The sequence below is a fragment of the Aphelocoma coerulescens genome, chromosome 1 (assembly GCF_041296385.1).
Source record: "Aphelocoma coerulescens isolate FSJ_1873_10779 chromosome 1, UR_Acoe_1.0, whole genome shotgun sequence".
Taxonomy (NCBI): Eukaryota; Metazoa; Chordata; class Aves; order Passeriformes; family Corvidae; genus Aphelocoma; species Aphelocoma coerulescens.
Window position 1 is genome coordinate 8,442,330 of NC_091013.1, and position 19,324 is coordinate 8,461,653.

Consider the following 19,324-nt stretch of genomic DNA (forward strand, 5'->3'; position numbering starts at 1 on the left):
TAGCAAGATTACATCATGGACCTGGCTGCTGTCTTCTGTGTGTTTTCTCACAAGTACTTTTGATTACAGGATAAGCCAAAAAAAAAGAGAAAACTAGCAAGCACAGTGATTTTATCCAAGAAGAGGTATAATTTCAATATTATTGATCTAGCCCAACATGAACTTGATTTTTACATATGCCAAGACTTGGAATAGAGAATACCAAAAATCAGATCTCTGCAATTCCAGTGCCAGCTGTGTTTCCTCCTGGGAAGCATTCATGATGCAATCCAAAACACATATGTAGATAACACTGACTCCTACCCCTGTGATCCTTCCTGTCCTCGCTTGCATGGGCCATCTGTTACTGCTTAGCAGGCAGCCCCACTAGACACTTGATTGGTACAACTTGCATGAAAAGTATGAAATAAACTGCCAGGAAAAATGGCATTAGGAAGTCTTTCCTAAGCCATTTACCATTTGAAAAGTGTAATTTAAACTGCACCACATAAGGTGATAAAAGAAAACAAAGCATGAACTAAGCTGCAGAGCAATCTCTGTCCCTACATGATACCCACTCAGGGGGAAGGAGAAGTGGGAGACCGAAATCATGCTGTGGCTAACCTGAAAATTCTCTCTGCCTAAAAGCAGCATGGTCCAGGAATGACAGAGAAATTAATTACCTTCTGCTGGGTCCCTGCTGAGCCCTTTGCCCTCTTGTTCACCAAGCCATAGGAGAGGATGAGAACAAAACAGTGACTGCCCTAAGCCATTCTGCTCTGCTCTCAGCCTGACCAGCTGGGCAATAGCCATTACAAGGGATTTTAGACAGAACTGCACAGGGCCATCAGAAGAAAACCAGCCTGTCATTCACCCACTCAGATTCAAGATGCACGCTAGGATGAATGATCACATCTTTCCATGAGCTGTCACTGCCTACACCCAGCAAACACCAAAATACACCTTAATCCAGGCTAGTGAAAAGCCTTAATTTAACTCTGACACAAAACCAAGAGCAGTCAGCATTAACTTCTTCCAGAAGAGTCTCACTGGGATGTGGGAGAAACCACAGGCTACAGAATAGGCTCTCAGCATGAACAAACTCCCTTCTACTTGAATAAATCCCCGAATAAAATGTTTCCTCCAAGCAGTAAGTTGCCTGAAATCCTTTCCCTTATTACCTCTTCTAGCCTTAAATGGCAGGTTTGAAGCCCACACTGTGTTTCCCAGCACAACCTCTGCCCCAGTAGGTGCTAGTGCCCTTTTCCTGTGCTAAAGCAGAGTCCTGAAAGCTGCATCCCCACACAGATGGGAAGTTCTTTGTAGCTGTCTGATAACAATTTATCAAACAAAACTGCTAATAACTGTCGTAATATCCACTGCATGAGTAAACTAGAGACAAACTCTTCTTGAGCTAAGAAGTCAATCCAGTTCCTAGAAGCACTTGACAGTCCCACTCACAAATCTGGCAGAATCCAAAAATGACAAAATTCTGCATACTGATCTTTAACCAGAGCTCCATGTCAGCAAAATCTCCCTCCATGTCTTCATGTCCACAGCAGGGTAAGAGTAAGCAAACCACCTTGTTCTGGAGGTCACCACTTAAACCTGATCCTGCTTGCCACACTTGGAACATACCATGGAGATAACAGATCGCTGGCACTTAGCACAAAGAGGATGAGGACATTCTTAAGCAGGCACACCGAGTCTCCTCCATGAGGAATTGTGTCAACATGCTTGTGCCCCAGCCAAAAGATCTTCCAAAATAAAGGTGGATAACCATCTACAGAAATGTGCACCTCTTTCCCTGAAGGAAAGCTATCCTCCCTATGCCCTGCATGACAGGAATTTTTTTTCCCCCCCCACAAAATGGCTTGCCTGATCTAGGAAGTCAGGAAAGTTGCATGGATCATTCCCAGCTGTGGAAGCCTACTCATCTGGGGCTTGCTCTCATGCACCAGCAGCTCACCTCCCTCCCCCAAGATATTGGGCAGCCTGAAATGCTTTTTCCAGAGCAAAAATACAGCTTCAGAATAAAGAAGCTTCATGGTGCATCAATTTCATAGCTCAGATACAGCCAGCTGCTCCACCATAGCCTGTCTCCACAAGCAGCACTCATTTGACTTCTCAGAAACATTCCTACACTCTACAAGTAACATCAGGTAACACTAATTTTTAATTCAGTTTGCTATTCCTGCAGTTGAAATGATGCAGATGTCAGAGTGAGTGCTACAACATAATAACTATTACAGTTAGGGACCTAAAATAACTACCTCACAGCTGTGCCACATCTCAAACATATTTCCTGACTTGCATCAGTGGCTCTGTCCATCAAATGGACACTCCAGCTATTATTCTTTAAGGACTACCACTGGTAAATAAATCCAAAGATTTAGTTTTGCCCTAAGTAATTACACATGCTTCTTAAGAACAGAAAAAATATAACATACAGCTATCACTGTTGTAAAAAAATACCACCTTTTCAACATACAGGGTGCAGCAGGGGTCCAGTTTCTTCTGAATTTAATCCAGACAGCATGCACTCTGCCATGCCCTCTGATGCCAGCCATAATACCCAGCATTTATTCATCCACCAGCTGGCTCATGTGTGGTCTTGCACTACACCATCTCATCAGCACTTGGATAAGCCTTTTGCTCTTGTATTCTTTCAGTTTAGGCTTTGTTTTCATAGAAGCTGCAAAATTTTAAACACAATTCTACCTCTTTTAGGGTCCATCTAAGCTTCAGTGGAACTACCACACCAGAGGATCACACATCTTCTTATAAAATGATTTTGTGCTGCAAAGCCATGGGGTAACCAAAGCAAGTCTAGAGACCAGAGGCAGAATTTGACTTGACAGTGGAAAGGGAAAAACTTTATCCTGTTGAGATATCCAGCACAAGAATGATAAACCCTCCCAGCCCCAGGTCTACAGAAATTCTGTGGAATCCAAGCCAGAATAACTTTCTGTTTCACCAAACCTGAATATTAAGCACAGGTGAGTTCCAAAAACCATTGCCTGACTGCATAAGACAGTTTGGTCATGTTTGTTTCCCACTGCATTTAAGGAGAGCAAGATGATGTTGCAAGACATTTTACACTTTCATATGGACCAAGCCAAGTCCACGTACATGTGCCCACCAACCAGAGCTGATGCAATTCTTCTTGAAATGTCCTTTTATTTGATATTCTTTTGCTTACCAGTATTGCACTAACATATGATGTAGAGCAGATATGTTTTCAAAAGGGAAATTTTACTGCCACACAGACTTGGGCTTGGGGCACAACTGATCAGCTGGTTAATGGTACTAGAAGAAAAACTGGGTAATTGGCTGTTCTTCAGTGATGAGGTGGCTCTTACTCTTATATCATTAATAACTTGATTGATTGCCTAAGAGCTTAGCATGAAATTCTTCTCATCCTTCAGATTGAAAGGTTTGCAATCTTATATATTTTTCATCATCAATAGTGCTGGAAAAATAGGGATTCACTTTGGTCTAACACCTGGCATGACAATGGAAAGCCAAGCACTTAATGAAATTAAGAGAAGAAATCAACTAAAAAAAAGAAGTGGTTGTGGTTCAGTTATATTCTTGACCATTTGAGGATTGCATTGCATTTGGGGGTTGCACTAGGGGATTTCATTGCTCTAGGAAACAGCCCAGCTTCTTGCTTTAATACTGGATATTCTTCATGGCACACGGATTAATCCTGTCTGGTCCCCCAGCAATCTGAGGTCAGTGAGCAGTGGGGGAAGGAACACATTAAATCTGATACTTCTGTTAAAAAATAGCTATGGTGCAGAATGCTCAGGTTTCTGTACAACAGGGACCAGGTTTGTTTTGTGTTAAAGAGTATTACATGCATGTCATGCCAGCTCACAGAAACTGAGGCAACTTTTCCATATCATTCTGATCAATTCCATGAGCTGAAAATTCTCTCTGCCACGGACATACCTATTTTGAGTACAACCATCTCTTCACAAAACAACTAGCTGTTGCTTGCAAAATACAAAAGTCCTGGGAGTGGGAGGTTTTATTTTTGTTGCTGGTTTCAGCTGAAAATTACACAAGTGCTGGATGAAATACTGTTTATTACCACACTGGCTGGTCCAGCACATCTCCTGCAGTTTGTAATTTCACTGGCTGGTGAGCACAGAGGGACAGCCCACCCCACACCTGCCTGGTGGTGCTCTCCCTCTGGCCAGGAGGCTGCTGGCTGTCCCCTGGCTGTGGCAAGGACCACCTTGGATGGGTCAAGGAGCAATGGTCCTGTCTTGCACGTCTCTCTGGTGAGAATGCCAGTAAACACAGCTGAGGGTGGGTGAAGTCAGCGCTGAGCAGGGGACAAAGAGCAGTGAGCTGCCCTTTCCATGCTGGGAGGAGGCTTAGTGAAAGCATTGCTTTGAAGTTGGAGACCAATGGGGAAAGGTTGAAAAAGGAGTCTTTTTTTTCATGAGGAAGTATTTGTCTACAAGGCCACGGGCAAAAACAACAGTTGCCCCATCCTGCTGGTGAGAGTTTTGCACGAGTGCTCTGAAAGCTGTGCAGGCATCCTGCACACACTCAGTAAATGCAGCAAGGTCATGCTGCCTCCTGGAAAGGCTGTTATATGTCCCCAGTCCTACCTGCCATGACAAAAATAAACCTGTAAGGTCGTCTCCATGAACTACATTTTTTTCTTTTTAAATGGTGCAACCTTCTGTTGGAAAATCCTGATTCAATCCCTCTGCATCAGCTCCTGTTTTGTGAGAACAGGTAGCAAGGATACACCGAGGCTTGGCTTGTATGTTCCAGGAAATAATGGGGAAACATTCCTGACAGTCAGATCCCCAACATCTTGAGGTCCTGGTTCTTTCTTCAGGAGTTTTTAGATCGCACTTGCACAGTAAAAGCAAAACCCTGAAGAGTGCAGGTGATGCACAGATGGCCTGTAAGTTGTTCTGGGATAAGAGAAATCAATTTAAGCCTCTAGATTATTTGACCCACACGATTTAACTCAGCAGTTTTCCTGAAGTGTACTGGAAAGAGGAACTCAGTTCCAGGTAACACTCAAGCTGATCTCAACATTTACAAGAAACTGCAGCTTCAACTGACTCAAAGACTCAGCTATACAAAAAAGCATCTCTAGCATGGCATCAATGACCTGAAAACACAGGAAATTTGGAAAAAAATTCTCAAAACCATGCAGTAATATCAGCTTCTGGTTTCCTCTAAGACATTATTTTGCAGGTAAATTGAATCATGCTCTGTCTGCAATCAGTGCACACCACAGAGCAATAAATGCTACATCCAGCACAGGGCAGCTGCACCAGTGAAAATGAACCCAGCCATAAGATGCAGCCATCAGGGAGAGCATCAAGGTACTGAGGGTAACCTATCTGTATTTGTTTCCTTTTTTTGTTTTCAAAGGGAAACAGAAGTGACATGCACTTAATTATGTTCCCATTCCAAGCCTAATTAGAGCCAGTTAGATGTTAAGTACTACTGAAGTGAAACAGGAGGATTGAGTTTCTACCTATTCTTCTATCTATTCTGTTAATGCATACCTGGAAAGTGTCTTCTCTTTTATCTTAACCTATTCTTCCAGGAATGAAAGGCACAACTTTCATGACATATTTCTGATGTGTTGGCTGTCTTTTGATGCAGTGGTGGCCACAACAAATTGTAATGAAAATGCTTTGGGCAGGAGACTATTAGGGAACACAGCAAAAATCATGTGTTCTCCATTGCAGGAAATTTGCGGCAATCGTCCATCTCAAATAGCTTTTGGAATTGACTTGGACATGTTTCCATAATCTGTTATGTCCTCCACCTTTTCTTTGGTTGAGGTCAGGGCAGAGCATCTGGACAGCGCCAGCAAGCTGCACACTGCCATTCACCTTTGAATTGTCTCCCAGCATGGACAAAAATTCGTGTCCAGGTGTATATCCTTGCAGACTGCATGGGCCTGCAGACCACAGTTCCCCATCTCCTCCACAGAATTTCACCTCTGCTTGGGCTCCAAGCCTCAGACACAACTTTGAAGCCTTGGTACTGCCCAGCTGCACTGATGCAACACATGCCATGACACAGCCTGTGGTGCCATAAACTGGCCTCAGCTTCAAGTCCAGAAACAAAAAAAGAATTTCAGTGCTACCTGGCATACTCAGGAAATTCTCATTTCTTTGAAAACTTCATTTTTTTAGAATTTCCCAAATCACTAAGTTTTTATCACTGAGAAGACTACCTACATCAAAAATGTCAGGTTTTGATATAGCTCCCATTTACTTTCAGAAACATACAAAATGAGCACTTTTGCCAAAAAATACTGAAAGAAATTTTCCAAACACTTCAAAGTTGCTTCCAGATGGAGGCCATCCCATGAGAAACTCTGTCCAAATGATAACTCTTTTGAAAACTTATCAAATGACTAAATCAGCATGGCCTAGCTGAATCTTCAGTTGCAGGAGATGTACTCATGGCCTTGCAGTAAGAATTTCTCATGTGCTGAGTTGCAAACGTGGTTTGCTGGTGGCATTTGGTGCCATTTGCTGTTCCTGTGCAGTGCATCCTCTGAAGCAGTGCCTGTAATCTGGTCAGGAACAAGGTCCTGAGGAGCTTGTCAGCTTCACTGACAGCTTCAATCCTGTGGCAGCAGCAGGTCTGAGCTGATCATTCCTGTTCAAAGGCATTAAGGCACTGAGTGGTTATGTGGGTCAGATAGCAGGGGCTTCCTTCTCTTCCCAGTTTTAGGGAAATATAAGTGCTCCTCTTCGTACGATATTTACAGAGTTTCTTTTTCCCTCTCTTCCTTCTCTGCAGTACCTTATAAGCATGCCAACCTTTTCCTTAGGTCTGCTCCCAAGATCCAGAGACTTCTGCAGATTAAGTCCATCACGTCATTATTCACCCCATCACATTCTCCTAGCAATTAAACTCTTAAAAGGGGCCAATTTGAATATAATAATAGAAAAAGAACATTTCAATTTGATCAGTCCAAATCCACATTCAGCTCAAACCAAACCCAACCTTTCCTCAAAGCTCTCAGCAAATATCTCCCAATAATAAATGATGGCAAGACACAATTTCACCTTCTGCTCAGCCCAGGCTGCTGGTGGATGTGGTGAATCCTGCCTGGCTTTTGGGAGAAGGTCACTGACAGTATCACACAGTGATACTGTCAGCCACCAACTGAACTCAGCACAGATATTCAGGGAGATGGGAAAAGCAAGAAACAGGGAGGGAAGGGGGGCTGCTTGCTTCCTTTAAAGATTCTAGCACTGTCCCCATAAACACAGAGATGAAAAAAGCACATCTGGAAAACATCTTGGGAAACACCACGTGGAAATTACAGCAAAATTAGTATTAACAACATTAATTTCCACTCTTTTATTGCAGCTCCTAAAAATCTTGTGTCCTCCTCCCAGGGCTCAAAGAACCAGCTCAGCTATGAAGTAAAGATAATCCAGTAAGACACAAGTGTGCCATGCTTCGGAGTCCCTTCAGTGCAAGGGAAATTCAAATGCTTCCCTCTCCTAACCCAGAACTGTTACAGAGACAGAAAATATCAGCCATCTGCCCACCACCATGAGAGAGAGCTAAGATGGAAAGAAGCCTGCTCTGCCCATGTGAAGGATCTCTTCTCTGCAAGATGATTAAACACTAATTAATAGAAATAAGCCTAAAGAAGTAACATTATGCAAATAAAAATGTCCATACAGTATCTGTCATCTGCTCCCCACAGTCACTTCTGGAGTCCTGCATTCTATTCTTAAAGATTCAGACGCCGAGGTTTGCAAGGCACTGAGACCAACAGGGCTGGAAAGTGCAAATTTGGTGGCTGCAGAACAGACTCAGCACTACAGCAAAGCCTCTGTAACAAGCGTCACTGGGCTTAAGTAGCATGTGAAAGATTGAAGGAGATGTTTCGGCAAGCTTACATGCACAAAGAGCCTTTCTAGATATTCATCTATTAACTCACTGGCACGTAAATTTGTAGGACAGTTGCAACAACAGAAGAAATGATGATAAAAATCCAGAGATGGAGACAACTAACGGTACCAGGTAACCTAATTTCCCTCCCTGACAGCACAGGGAATTGATAAATAGTCACAGAATCAGAGATAAAATCAGATTATTGGATCCATTTTAAATTCCCTTGGTTTACCTACGATAATTGCCTCCATTTCCTTGACAAGCAAGGCTGGAATGAACCAGCATCCAAGGACTCTACCGCTGTTTTCAAGGAAAAGTGCTAACAAGGCCTCCCTAGCACCTTTCCCTAGAATTTATATTTACCCTGTTTAGGCCACACAACAGGTTGCTCAGAGCACAAGGGAATGCTAAACAGCCAAATGTTTACTACACATACAGTGGTACTCCTCCACAGCCTCATCCCCTTCCCTGTGAAAAACAAGGGCTCCTGCCACTGCTTGGTTATGAATGCATCCTATGCCTTCCCAAATAGAATGGAGGCAACTTCAAGTCACCCATTATCCCCCTTCACCAGTCCAAACTGACCCCTTAATGTGAAAATGTCACCATCCTCAAACTACAGAACCGTCCTGATACAAACTCCCAGGTCAAGGGGTCGCACTTGCCGAGAGGCAGGCACAGCTCCACAAACAGAAAAGGATCATTTAGCCAACAGGCAAAGTCAATGATTCCATTAAATGAGTTGTACAATGCTAATTTGTACCATAAACACACAATTTTCAGAAGGTGAAAAATCCCACCCAAAACCCCACTAAACTAAGCCAAGCTGGATACACTGCCCAAAGGAACTTAGAAAGCTGACTCTGGAGTTATGGTTTCAAACACCATCTAGCCATTTTTTGGTTGTTTTTTAAATCCAGTTATTTATTTAGCCAACAGAGTTCACCTTGGGCTATGCTCACTAGAAAACACTATTATCTTTAATCTTTCATGTATATCATTATGAGAACAGACCAGGAAACAACTGACTTAGGGAGGCAACTGCAAGTGGTTTGTGCCTGAACAGTGGAGCATTTCAAATCTGTCATGATGGGGGAATACTGTGCACTTTTGAGAGCATGGTTTTTCTGGGATTTCAGGTAACTACATGTGAGTAATAACACTTCTTTCTAAAAGTATAGCAATGTTGACTTTGCAATCAAATGGAACCACCAAAAGATTGAGCAATCTAAGCCACATGGGAAAGCTAAAAATTTCCCCAAATATTTCCTTTAAAACCATCTGCTAACATATATTTTAAAAGAATTAAAAGAAAAAAATACAGGCATGGTAAGAGGTATTTAAAAGACCAGAAACACGCAGGAACTAATGCAGAAGCACTGGAAAGAAGTTTTGGGGAGAAAACCAGTAATTTCAGCAACCCAGATGGACACTTATAGGGGAGATGACTAATGCCACTAGTAACTCAAAGGGACATGCAAATTGAATCCCACATTATAATGCACAGCTCAGACGGCTGCATTTGAGGATGGGTCAGCAGTTGAGCCATAAATCTCTGCTCCAGAGCAGGCTGCCACACTCACTCTTTGTCTCAGTCATTTCCTGGAAAACAGCTTTGTGAGTCCCTGGAATGGAGGGGCAATGCCCCCTCCACCCTCCTGCCACAGCAGGAGCTGCCTGTCCCAACACCAGAGGTGCTCCCAGCACCCACCAGTGACCTCCTTTTGGGGGAATTCTGAGAAGATGGAAATGGGGAGGCACTTCAAAGCAGGCACCAACGCTTCCCACATCTCCCATCCCAGAGGGGCACTGAGCCCATCACCCTTCCTGTGGCCATCTCCAGACCCCCTGACCTCCACACCAGTGACACCACATTCCCAGAGTAATTGGCTAAAAGATGAGGAACCATGTGAAAACACATCATTTCAACCTTGTTTAAAATCACGGCCTCACAGCCAAGCAGCACTTACCTGCCCCACCACTCTCCTGCCACCTGCTAACTTCCAAGGGGTCACACCAGGATGCACAGGTCTATTTTCAAAGCAATAAAAACTTGGAAAACCAAACTACCACCACTTCAAGTAGCTACCTTAGTTCTAATTTTGTCACATAGCCAAAGACACACCAAGTTCTAAGAACCTAACGGAGTCCCCAAAAAACTTTGGAAGATATTCTTCAGATCAGTGACCCACCTTGGAACAATATCTGAATGGAAACTCTACTTACACACTTTTATTACATTAATTGACAGCAAGAAAACCCAATTCCAGCAGGACAGCACACACAAAGCACTCATGTGAGTGCCGAGTGTCTCACAGGGCCTAGGATCAGAAAGTAATCACTTTGCTACGGTGCCTCTTTGGGGCAACAACAAGCTTTGCATGGAAGACAAAACCCATTTTCCTCAGCCATGTAACTTTAAGGACAAGTGTATGCACCCTTAAAGCTCCCCCCCCAAAACACATTGAGGCAGGCAGTTAATCTGGCAACAAAATATATTTAGAAGGCTACAATGAAATATTAATTGTACACATGTTTTAAGACCAAAGGTTACTTAAGTACTAGACAAATACAAGATACTGAGGGGTGCTTCAAGGTTTCTCTCTCCTATAAAAAATTCACTTAGAATTCTAATCCAAAATTCATCTTCTCTTAAAAACAAGACAGGCTGTATCTTGGATTTCTATGCAAGCAATTTATGATACCCAAAAGGAAAAAATAAAAATAGCTAACAGCCAAGCAGAGGTTTTATCGCCTTTTTTTAATATACTAGTTCCAAACCAGATGCATTCAGTACAGAATTCTGATTAAGAAAAAAATGGCTGTTGAATTTTTATTACTACATCCCTTAAGGACCAAAAGCGGTAACCTTAGGCATCTAATGTGTTCTATGAATAACAATACATATGAGCACATAAAAATCTTGTTATCTCTGTTTATGGAATTTTTTTACCATGTTGATACATTTACAGAAAGAAGTTGGGAAGTATGGTGAGGGGGAGGAGAGGAAGCTATCAAAATAACAAATACCATTAAACAAAACCTATTTGGAAGGGAACAAGCTATGCAGTGTGAAATTTGAATGAACCGTGTCTCCTCATTATGGTCCTACAGCTCCCATGGAAGTCAGTGCAGCCTCATTTAATGCTTATGCTAAAAGTCTTCACCAATATACATCTGTCCCACAGATACAAATGCAATTCATATTTAACCCTGACAAAACATCACTCGTTGGGGTAACATGCTGTGCACACAGATTTTCTTATTTTATAAACAATGTAAAACACAGAGAAGTTCTTCATGATGGTTCAGAACAGCTCACTGGTTGCAAAGAAGCATCTTCTCCCCATTGCCTCACCTCACCATCCATAGCCACCTGACCCAACAGGCAAAGAAAGGGTTGCCACTACACATCACCCTGTCACAGGATGAATTTCTGCCCTGTGTTGTATCGCAGCTCCATTCCTACAGCTAGAAAGGAAACCATACAAAGAGCAGCTAAGCAACGCAGAGCTTTCTCCTTCAGAAATCAGCTTACAACCTCTCCAAAAAATGTGGGAAAGCCGTCAGAATAAAAATTTACAAACCAGCCATTTGTGGTGCTGGCATGGTTTCCTTCTGGCATTTAGATCAGTCCAAGAAATAAATTTTAAAAATAGTTCCTCCAATAGAATCCTTCCCATATTTTCAGCTCTGAGAATTCACAGGGACTGAAGTTGAGTTACACTGACTCTGGAGCCAGCAGCTTCTGACAGTACAAAAATCACCCCAGAAAATAATGGAGGGGGGGGGGGCAGTGTTGAGGGAAGTCCATGCATCCCTCAGCTCTCAAACTTGTCTGAAGAAAAGAAAATGAGCATGCAGCCAGAGCACATCATATTTCTGCTCTCCTTATGGCAATAGCTGCATCCTGCTCCAAATTATTCTAAATGGATTCAGAGCTCAGAAAGGGAACAAAAATGTCAACTAGTTTTTGTTCTTCCTCTTAGCACAGAAGAACTGATAAAGACTTAGAATCTACTGTCAAATGCTCTGGACCAAATCCTTTCTGTCTTCTTCCACTGAGATCTGCCTAGGTTTCCCTAGTCTGGTGCCTTGAGAAACCAGATGCAACAGCAAGAATGAATCTTCCTTCTCCTTTGATCATGGCCATAGGATTCTGTCTCCAACCACTGATTTCCTCCTCCTTTTCCAGGCTCAAGGAAGAGGACAAACAGAGACTCTGGCAGCCGTCAAATGTTAGGTAACTGGAAGAGTGGGCCATGCCTTTGGAGAAGATCAGGACACGCAGAAGCCTGACCCACAGTTCAGACGAAAAGTCTTCGCAGCAGAGCATCCCACCAGCACAGCCGCGTTGCAGGAGCCCAAGCAGAGCTCAGCTGTGTTATTTACCCTACCAGGTCCCAGCTGTCAACCTGGCCTGGCATCCTGACAGCCTACGGCACAAATGCCCTTAGCCAGCTGCTTGGCTCGATGTACAATTCTCTCTTTTTAAATGAGATTAGCGTTGGTGAAATGTGCTAGCTCAACGGGCATGCTGATCCAAGTCCTCTGTTTACTCGGGCTACAGCAGATACAGAGATCACTTTTAAAAAAATCTGCAATTTTAAAAGATGCCATGAATTCGCCTGAGCTCCTGCAGCTGCTCATTCAGCACAGGATGAAGAAGGGTTTATTACAGATCCACTGAGAACTGAGGACTGGAAAGGATGAATCTTGAAACTGTGGTAAGTATATAAACTTAGCCACCTACCTCGAGACTAATGTGAAGGATCTACTTGCCAACAAAAACCCCCAACAGATGATTCCAGCTTCCTATCCATTTCAGACACATCTGCTGCCTCCAAAATTATTAAAAAAGAAGCTGGGGAGGGATATGTTGAACATGGGGGGGGCATGAGGGGGCCAGTAACACCGAGGTACTGCCATAAGTATGGATTAGCAAAATGTGTTTTGGTTATGCTTTAAAAAAAAAAAAAGCCTATGAAGTTACAGTTGAAACAGTTGAAGTCCTATGTTCACTGTAAAAATGTCAAACGTTATTGCCATGAATAATCAATTTTTTGTTTAGAATGCCTTTTTTAAGCAGAAAGATGAGGATTTGAGTCACTGTGTTTCACAGGCGCTTTCCACAGCACAAAGCTACTAAACCGACAGAGCACAACCAGCTCCTCTGGCTAGGAAGTGACAAATGCGCCTCAGTGCGCTGTTACCGATGATGTGAGGAGCCGGTCTCTAACTGCACACAGCAGGGCCATTATCGTGTGTTGTCACCGTGTGCCATTAAAAGGTCTTTAACCTGCCGATCGCCGCCGCGATACGCGGCTCCTGCCGGGGATCTGCTGAGTAACAGGCCGGGACGCTGCGAAAACCTCCAGCCCCCGGGGTCGCCTGAAAAACACGGCCGGGCTGCCAGTCAGGCAATCGCGGCAACTCAATTAATGCATCTGGGTCAGGAAAATGGTTTGCGGGAGCCTGAGCCCGGTTACGAAACGCAGGCAGTGCGGCGGGTACCGCGGCCGGGGCTCGGGCAGCCCCGCTGCGCTCAGGTACGCGCCGGGGGCTCGGGGCGCATCCCCCGCGCCCCGCGGATGCGGCGGGCAGTGGGGACACGGTCTGGCTGTGCGGACACGGTCCGGCCGGCCAGGGGAGCGGCGGGGAGGGGTCAAGCTATGGAGGCTCTCGGGAAGACCCCTACAACTTTCCCCCGCGAGGGCTCGGGGGGATGTGCTCGCCGCGAGAGGAGGCAAAACCCCATCATTTTTTATACATATATATGTGTGTATGTATATGTATGAGCGCATATATACGTGTGTGTGCATGCAGATCAATATTCCGGCGGATATGCCCCGTCCCCGCATGCCCAGCGGTGCCACCCCGGCGGAGCCGCGCTGCGGAGCCCCCGGTGCCCCCCGCCCCGGGCAGGTGGGGGCCGGGGGGTGCCGGCCGTGTCCGGTGGTCCGTGTTTGCCCGCTCCGCGCCGCGCCGCACTCACCCAGAACACGAAGGAGTAGATGATGAGGAGGGTTTTCAGACACGTTATCACGGGTTTGGTCTCCATTCTCCTCGATGCCATAATACTGAGATCCCGGCTGCAGGCTGGGCGCGGGAGGAGGCGGAGGAGGAGGGAGGGAAGGGGGAGGGAGGAGGGAGCGGGGGGGCGGAGGGAGTTGAGCTCAGCGCCCGGCTGCCGCGGCCGGGCTCACCGCGCCTCCTGCTGCTGCCGCTGCCCGGAGACCCCCGCCCCGGGCCGCCGAGGGCAGGGCACAGGGGGCTCCAACATCATCTGCCGGGGTCGGCCGCAGGGGTGTCATTCACTGGAATTTCTCGGGGAGGGGGGCCTTGAGGTTTTGCAAGATGAGGTGAAAGACACCCCCCGGCCGCCCCCTTTCCTCGGGAAGGTGCTCGGAGGCGTTGCTTGGTCTGCTCAGGGGCTTGGGGATGGAGGCGCTGCACGGTCGGAGCTACAGAGGAAATTGCCCGCACGGGAGAAAGTATTTTTCAGTATCATGATTAAAATGTGTTTTCCTGCGCAAGCTGCACAGGTCTGGAGACCACGGCAAGGGCAAGTAGCGCAGGTTTGACAGTGCTCTGGTTACAGCCACACAGTCTGCGTGAGCCAGGCTGTACCTGAGAGCAAGAGCTCTGCACCGAAGCCATTTGAGGGACCGGGTCTCCTCCAGCTCTGCGCCTGTGACGTGCCTTTTTTGCAGCTCTAGTGCAGGTGACTGCGTGGAGACTGTAAGATCTGTGACCTATGAGCAGGGCGTGAAGCTGGGGTGCTGCTGGAGCCTGGCCTCTAACCTTGGCTTCGTGTCAGCTTTGAATCTGAACTCCATCCTAAAACTGCTCTGGACATTGAACCCCAGCCTAAACTGATCAGAAACCTCATTTTTCTATGTCTTTGAGACCCTGGGCTTCAGCTGGAACAGACCTGGCTCAGCTCTGCCTGAAGTGACAACACACGCTGGAGAGAGCACACAGCTCCAGAGAGAGCCTGCTTCTCCTCATTGTCACGGCAGCCACCATCCCACCCACTGGGAAATCCAGCTGGGGATGGACTGCAGGGAAATAACCCTATTAGCCTGGGGATGGAAAATGAGCTGATCCTGCAGAGCCCTGGCAGCAAAGCAGTGGTGTGGGTCTCACCAGCCTCCTCTGGGTGGGAATAAAAAAAAGGTTTGTGAGCTGGCTGCCTCCAGGAAAAGCATGGCCAGAATGAGGGCACACATGTGCCTTGGCAGCCCAAGCTGCTGCGCCAAGACCGTGGGCAGGCACAGAGGGGATGCCTTCAGGGTTTTTTCTGTAGTTCACATTTTGGAGGAGGTTATGTGTGCAGGGGAGTGGATGCTGGAGCACTGCATGTCCCTCCTGAGTGGTGTCCCTGCACACCCCACAAACAGAGCTCTGAATTATACCTTTCACTGCATTAAAAGCAAATCAACACTAAGCAGCGAATCTCCTCAAGCTGCAAGAGTAATGTAGCTTGTGCAGCTGAGACATATCAAAGTGATAAAACAGCCTTTGCCATACAAGAGACAGTTTTGAAAAACAGAGAGAGAAAAAAATGGTTCCTGAGCAAGTGCTTTTGTAATATGCACAAGTTTTGCCATGAAGACTGCTGCAAGATTTTGCTGGGTTTAACTTATGACTTTTAGAGCTACTGTTTCCCAAAACAATGAAGGCATCTAAAGGATGCTTGGAGAGGGAGTATTCTGCAGGAGATACTGGTTTTTTTTTAAGCAATCACCACTTTTGTGGAAAATTCAGATGACAGGTGAATAAATCTTTATTGGCTCAGCCATTAAAATGTAAATAAGGGCACTAACTGCAAAAAATTGTATTGACACTAACAACAGTTATAAATATTCACTGTACAAAAATTACACTAAGATTTTTGACAGAAAATAGCTACGAGCAGGAGAATTCTCTTCCTTCCCCTCACACATGGGCTGTAGAAAAGATAAATGCTGCTGTCACAGTACAGGGGACAGCAGCCATTTATTTCAGTAGCTATGGTTATACTTCCCCTCCCCTTCAGGTGTTTTTAAGAAAGCATGAAACAAACTATAATATCAATCACAATGGATATTTTGGTAGATACTGATTTTGACAAAGGCTCATATTTTCTGCCAATAGCATGTGATTTTAGGTCACTCTCTCCTGTAGTGCCTAATTTGAGATACATCCCCTGAGTCCTCTCAGAAGGATGTGTTGGGGATCTAAACTGCATGAGTGCTTACAAAGCCTCCCCTGACAGTGCTGTTAAAACTTAGAGAATTTTGCACCAGGGAACCAGAGCCAAAACAGATGTGCAAGAAGAAAAGACCACATCAGGAAATACAGCTCCTTTCTTCACAAATGTCAGGCCCTGCAAGGGACAATGTCCTGAGAACTGAGAAACAGAGGCTCCGTGATATCTTCACCTGAACCTACAGTCTTCTCACGAGGCTGTCTTTGGAGGAACTCTGAGTTGCTTTTGGCAGACAGACAAGCAGCATATATTTTATTGGATGTAGATGCAAATTCTGGATTAAAAAATGAGAATGTCTGAACAGAGCTGAACAAAAATCTGCCTGATTACAGCAAATACCATTAAAATATGACAAGAGTTCTGAGCCATCAAACATTTTAGGCTTAAATGGAATTACCAAACAATTGCTAGCCTTTATGTGTGGCTTGGAAGCACATCTACCTCTTAAAACTATTTTTATCATAGTTTTGCAGATTTGGGAGGGCAGATTCTCAAGTATTACTTGAACGAAATCAAAGCACATCTTTCTAAAGCAAAATACATTTTCAGTTCTGTAATCCGTGTTTGCAAAGTTGGGAACAAAATTGCTCTCCTCACAGAGAGAACATTCTTGTAGTTATTCAAAACAGGACATTTTTGCCTGTGTCATTTGAAAAATATTTCTTTAAAACACTAGCAATTTTTAGGGGATTCTTCTTCAATCTGTAGGCTCCTATTTCTTCATAATGCACAGGGAATATCTTCTTTCTTAATAAGTCTGTTTGCAAAGCATCAGTCTAGAAGGAGCTCCTTCATCCCATGGCAGAGCATTGTACCATAGATAGTGAAAATGAGGACTTCCATCCTTACCTGAAACTGACCTTGGCTATTTGATGGTTAAATAGAAACCTTCTGGGGAAAGTGGTGGAAAAACATAAAGGTCTCACACCCTTCTGCAATTAAAGCAGGTGAGAAATGTGGTGCTTTGTTCTCTTGATGTCCATTCTGGCCTTTCCTGATTTGCTGTGGTGCTGTTGAACTTAAAGGCTGCAACCTCTGCTGTCCTTTATTGGGCATTCAGGCTTATAATCCACACTCACTTCATCCTCCCTGGAGAGCAGAGGTTTGAGGGGTTTTTTGTCCTTTTCTCATTGCCCCTGTCTCCATGTGGCCTGCCAGTGTCTGTCCTCAGCTGGTGGAGCCCACAGCCTGCATCAGTCCATTGCAGAGCAACGACAAGCTTTGGGGCAAAATGCAGGAAGCAGGAGGGAAAATGAGTGTCTGATAATTTTGTTGCACTCACGTGTCTCAGGTGAGTTCAGGTAACTCGGTACAGGTCCCACTGACACCTCTACACCATAATTCAGCTCTAAGAAAGCAGAGCTCTCGCACAGCAGCCAGATTGTCCCGTGGCTGGTGGCTGCATGCTTTTGGCAGACACATCAGTGGGACCAAGCTGCCAGGCCCAGGACCCAAAATGTGTCTTCTAAAGATGCCTCAGGCTTTATAGGTCCCCAAGGAGGAGATGTGGGGTTACAAAGCCAGTGCCAGAGAATGATTTCCCAGAAAAGATTCTGTCAGGAGATGAATGTAGTGTTGACAAAATCAGCCAAGGTATTTCCATTTACCACCACATGGAAATAAAGGCCCAGTCTCCTGCAGCACAGGCATAAAGGAGCAAATACAGACATCAGCTTCAGTAGTTTGGTAACAGGTGTGAGTTAGCATGTAATGCATATTTAGCACCAATTCAGCATAAAGGGCTCATGGGATGGCTCTGCAGTATTGAGATCATAGTGCCACCTCAACCTGATGGGCACAGGAAGAAACAGTAATGCTAGGAAACTTTCTTAAAACTTTTAAGAAGGTCTTTAGGATGCTTTCTAGGCAGCACATCATGTGTTATGAATTATGCTCAGTTTATGCTCTTGTGTTAGGCCAAAAAGAGATGTCCTTTATCTCATTTCCCTTCAGTGTAATATCTGGCTTTTATCAGTAACTTTGATACAAATAAGCTTTTCATAACTTTTCCTATTTCTCAGAAAATGCCTTGATTTGAAAGGGAAGTTTATAGCTGTTTTGTAGGTAGGTACTTCTCATGGCCTGTGATGACTTTCCTGATTACTCCAAAGCTTTGTGAAGTGTCTTCTTGAAGGGAATGAAACAGAAATACATTTGTGACTAAGCATAACTACCACAACAGGATAAATTAAGATCACCAACATTTACAAAGGGAGGGTGGAGGACTTGGAAAAGATAAGAGGTCAGAAAACAGATACACAAAGAGCATATAAATACACAAAGAGCATGTCTATATTATTTCGGGAGAAGCATTATTACATCTCCAAATGATGGGAGTTTTGACACATAGAAAGAAAAATGGAGCCATACCATTTTATTACCTTCATCTCTAGCAATAAAGTGACAATTAACCCTGCACATTTGTCAAGTGACTCAAATTTATTTGTCAAACTATATTTTCTCTGGTTTTTTCTTTTCTTTGTAGTTATGAATAACAACACCAGATTCTGTCCTGGTGTCCCTGCGTTACCTGGACATTTTCTTAAGGTCAGTAGATAATTTATAATAGCCTTGGGAGGAATTAAGTAATTTCTTCTTCTGGAAAGATCAATGTGAGGGGCTAAGAAACATCTATGAGGTCCCCCTTCTCCATGGTTTTCTGTTATTTAGCTTCTGTCAGGAAGTGTGGTTGGGCTGCACCTTAAACTGTGAACACCAAAGCATTCAGTACTGTTTGCATTTTCCTCCTTTTCCTTTCTTGACTGTGCCATTCGTTTCCACTAGACTTCTCCTTTGACTGCCCTGAAGCAAATGCAGGCAGAACTGAGGATCTCAGCCTCTTCTCCAGCGCTGGCAGAAGTTATCCATTGTCATCGCTGGTCTGTGAGTGTTTGCAGAAGTAGGGGCAGGAGAGCAAATTCCAGCTTTTCTGTTCTGCAGCAATCCCCTCGACAGATGCAGGGTCCTGGCTGACATGGAAGTGTCTGCCTATAGTGTGGTATTTTCTGGGCAGGGTAAGCCTGGCCACCTGCAAGGACCTGCAAGGCCCTGGACCTCGTCTCTGACAGCAATCACAGGTAGGTACATGGGGGAGGACTCTATCCTCTTGCCTGGGGTGCTCCTACTCTTGTTGCCCCAGCTGCAGACTCTGGATTATTTGTGCCAGCCCTAAGA

The 19,324-nt window shown here is 44.8% G+C and overlaps 1 protein-coding gene across 1 annotated transcript in view; it reads right to left on the bottom strand.

Moving 5' to 3' along the window:
• TSPAN7 (tetraspanin 7) overlaps positions 1-14,000 on the bottom strand; it is an 85,183-nt gene extending 71,183 nt beyond the window's left edge. The window contains exon 1 of the mRNA XM_069028737.1: positions 13,892-14,000. Within this exon, the coding sequence (XP_068884838.1) occupies positions 13,892-13,972 (81 nt within the window). The 5' untranslated portion in view covers positions 13,973-14,000. The remainder of the gene's footprint in view (positions 1-13,891) is intronic.
• Positions 14,001-19,324: the final 5,324 nt, after the last annotated feature.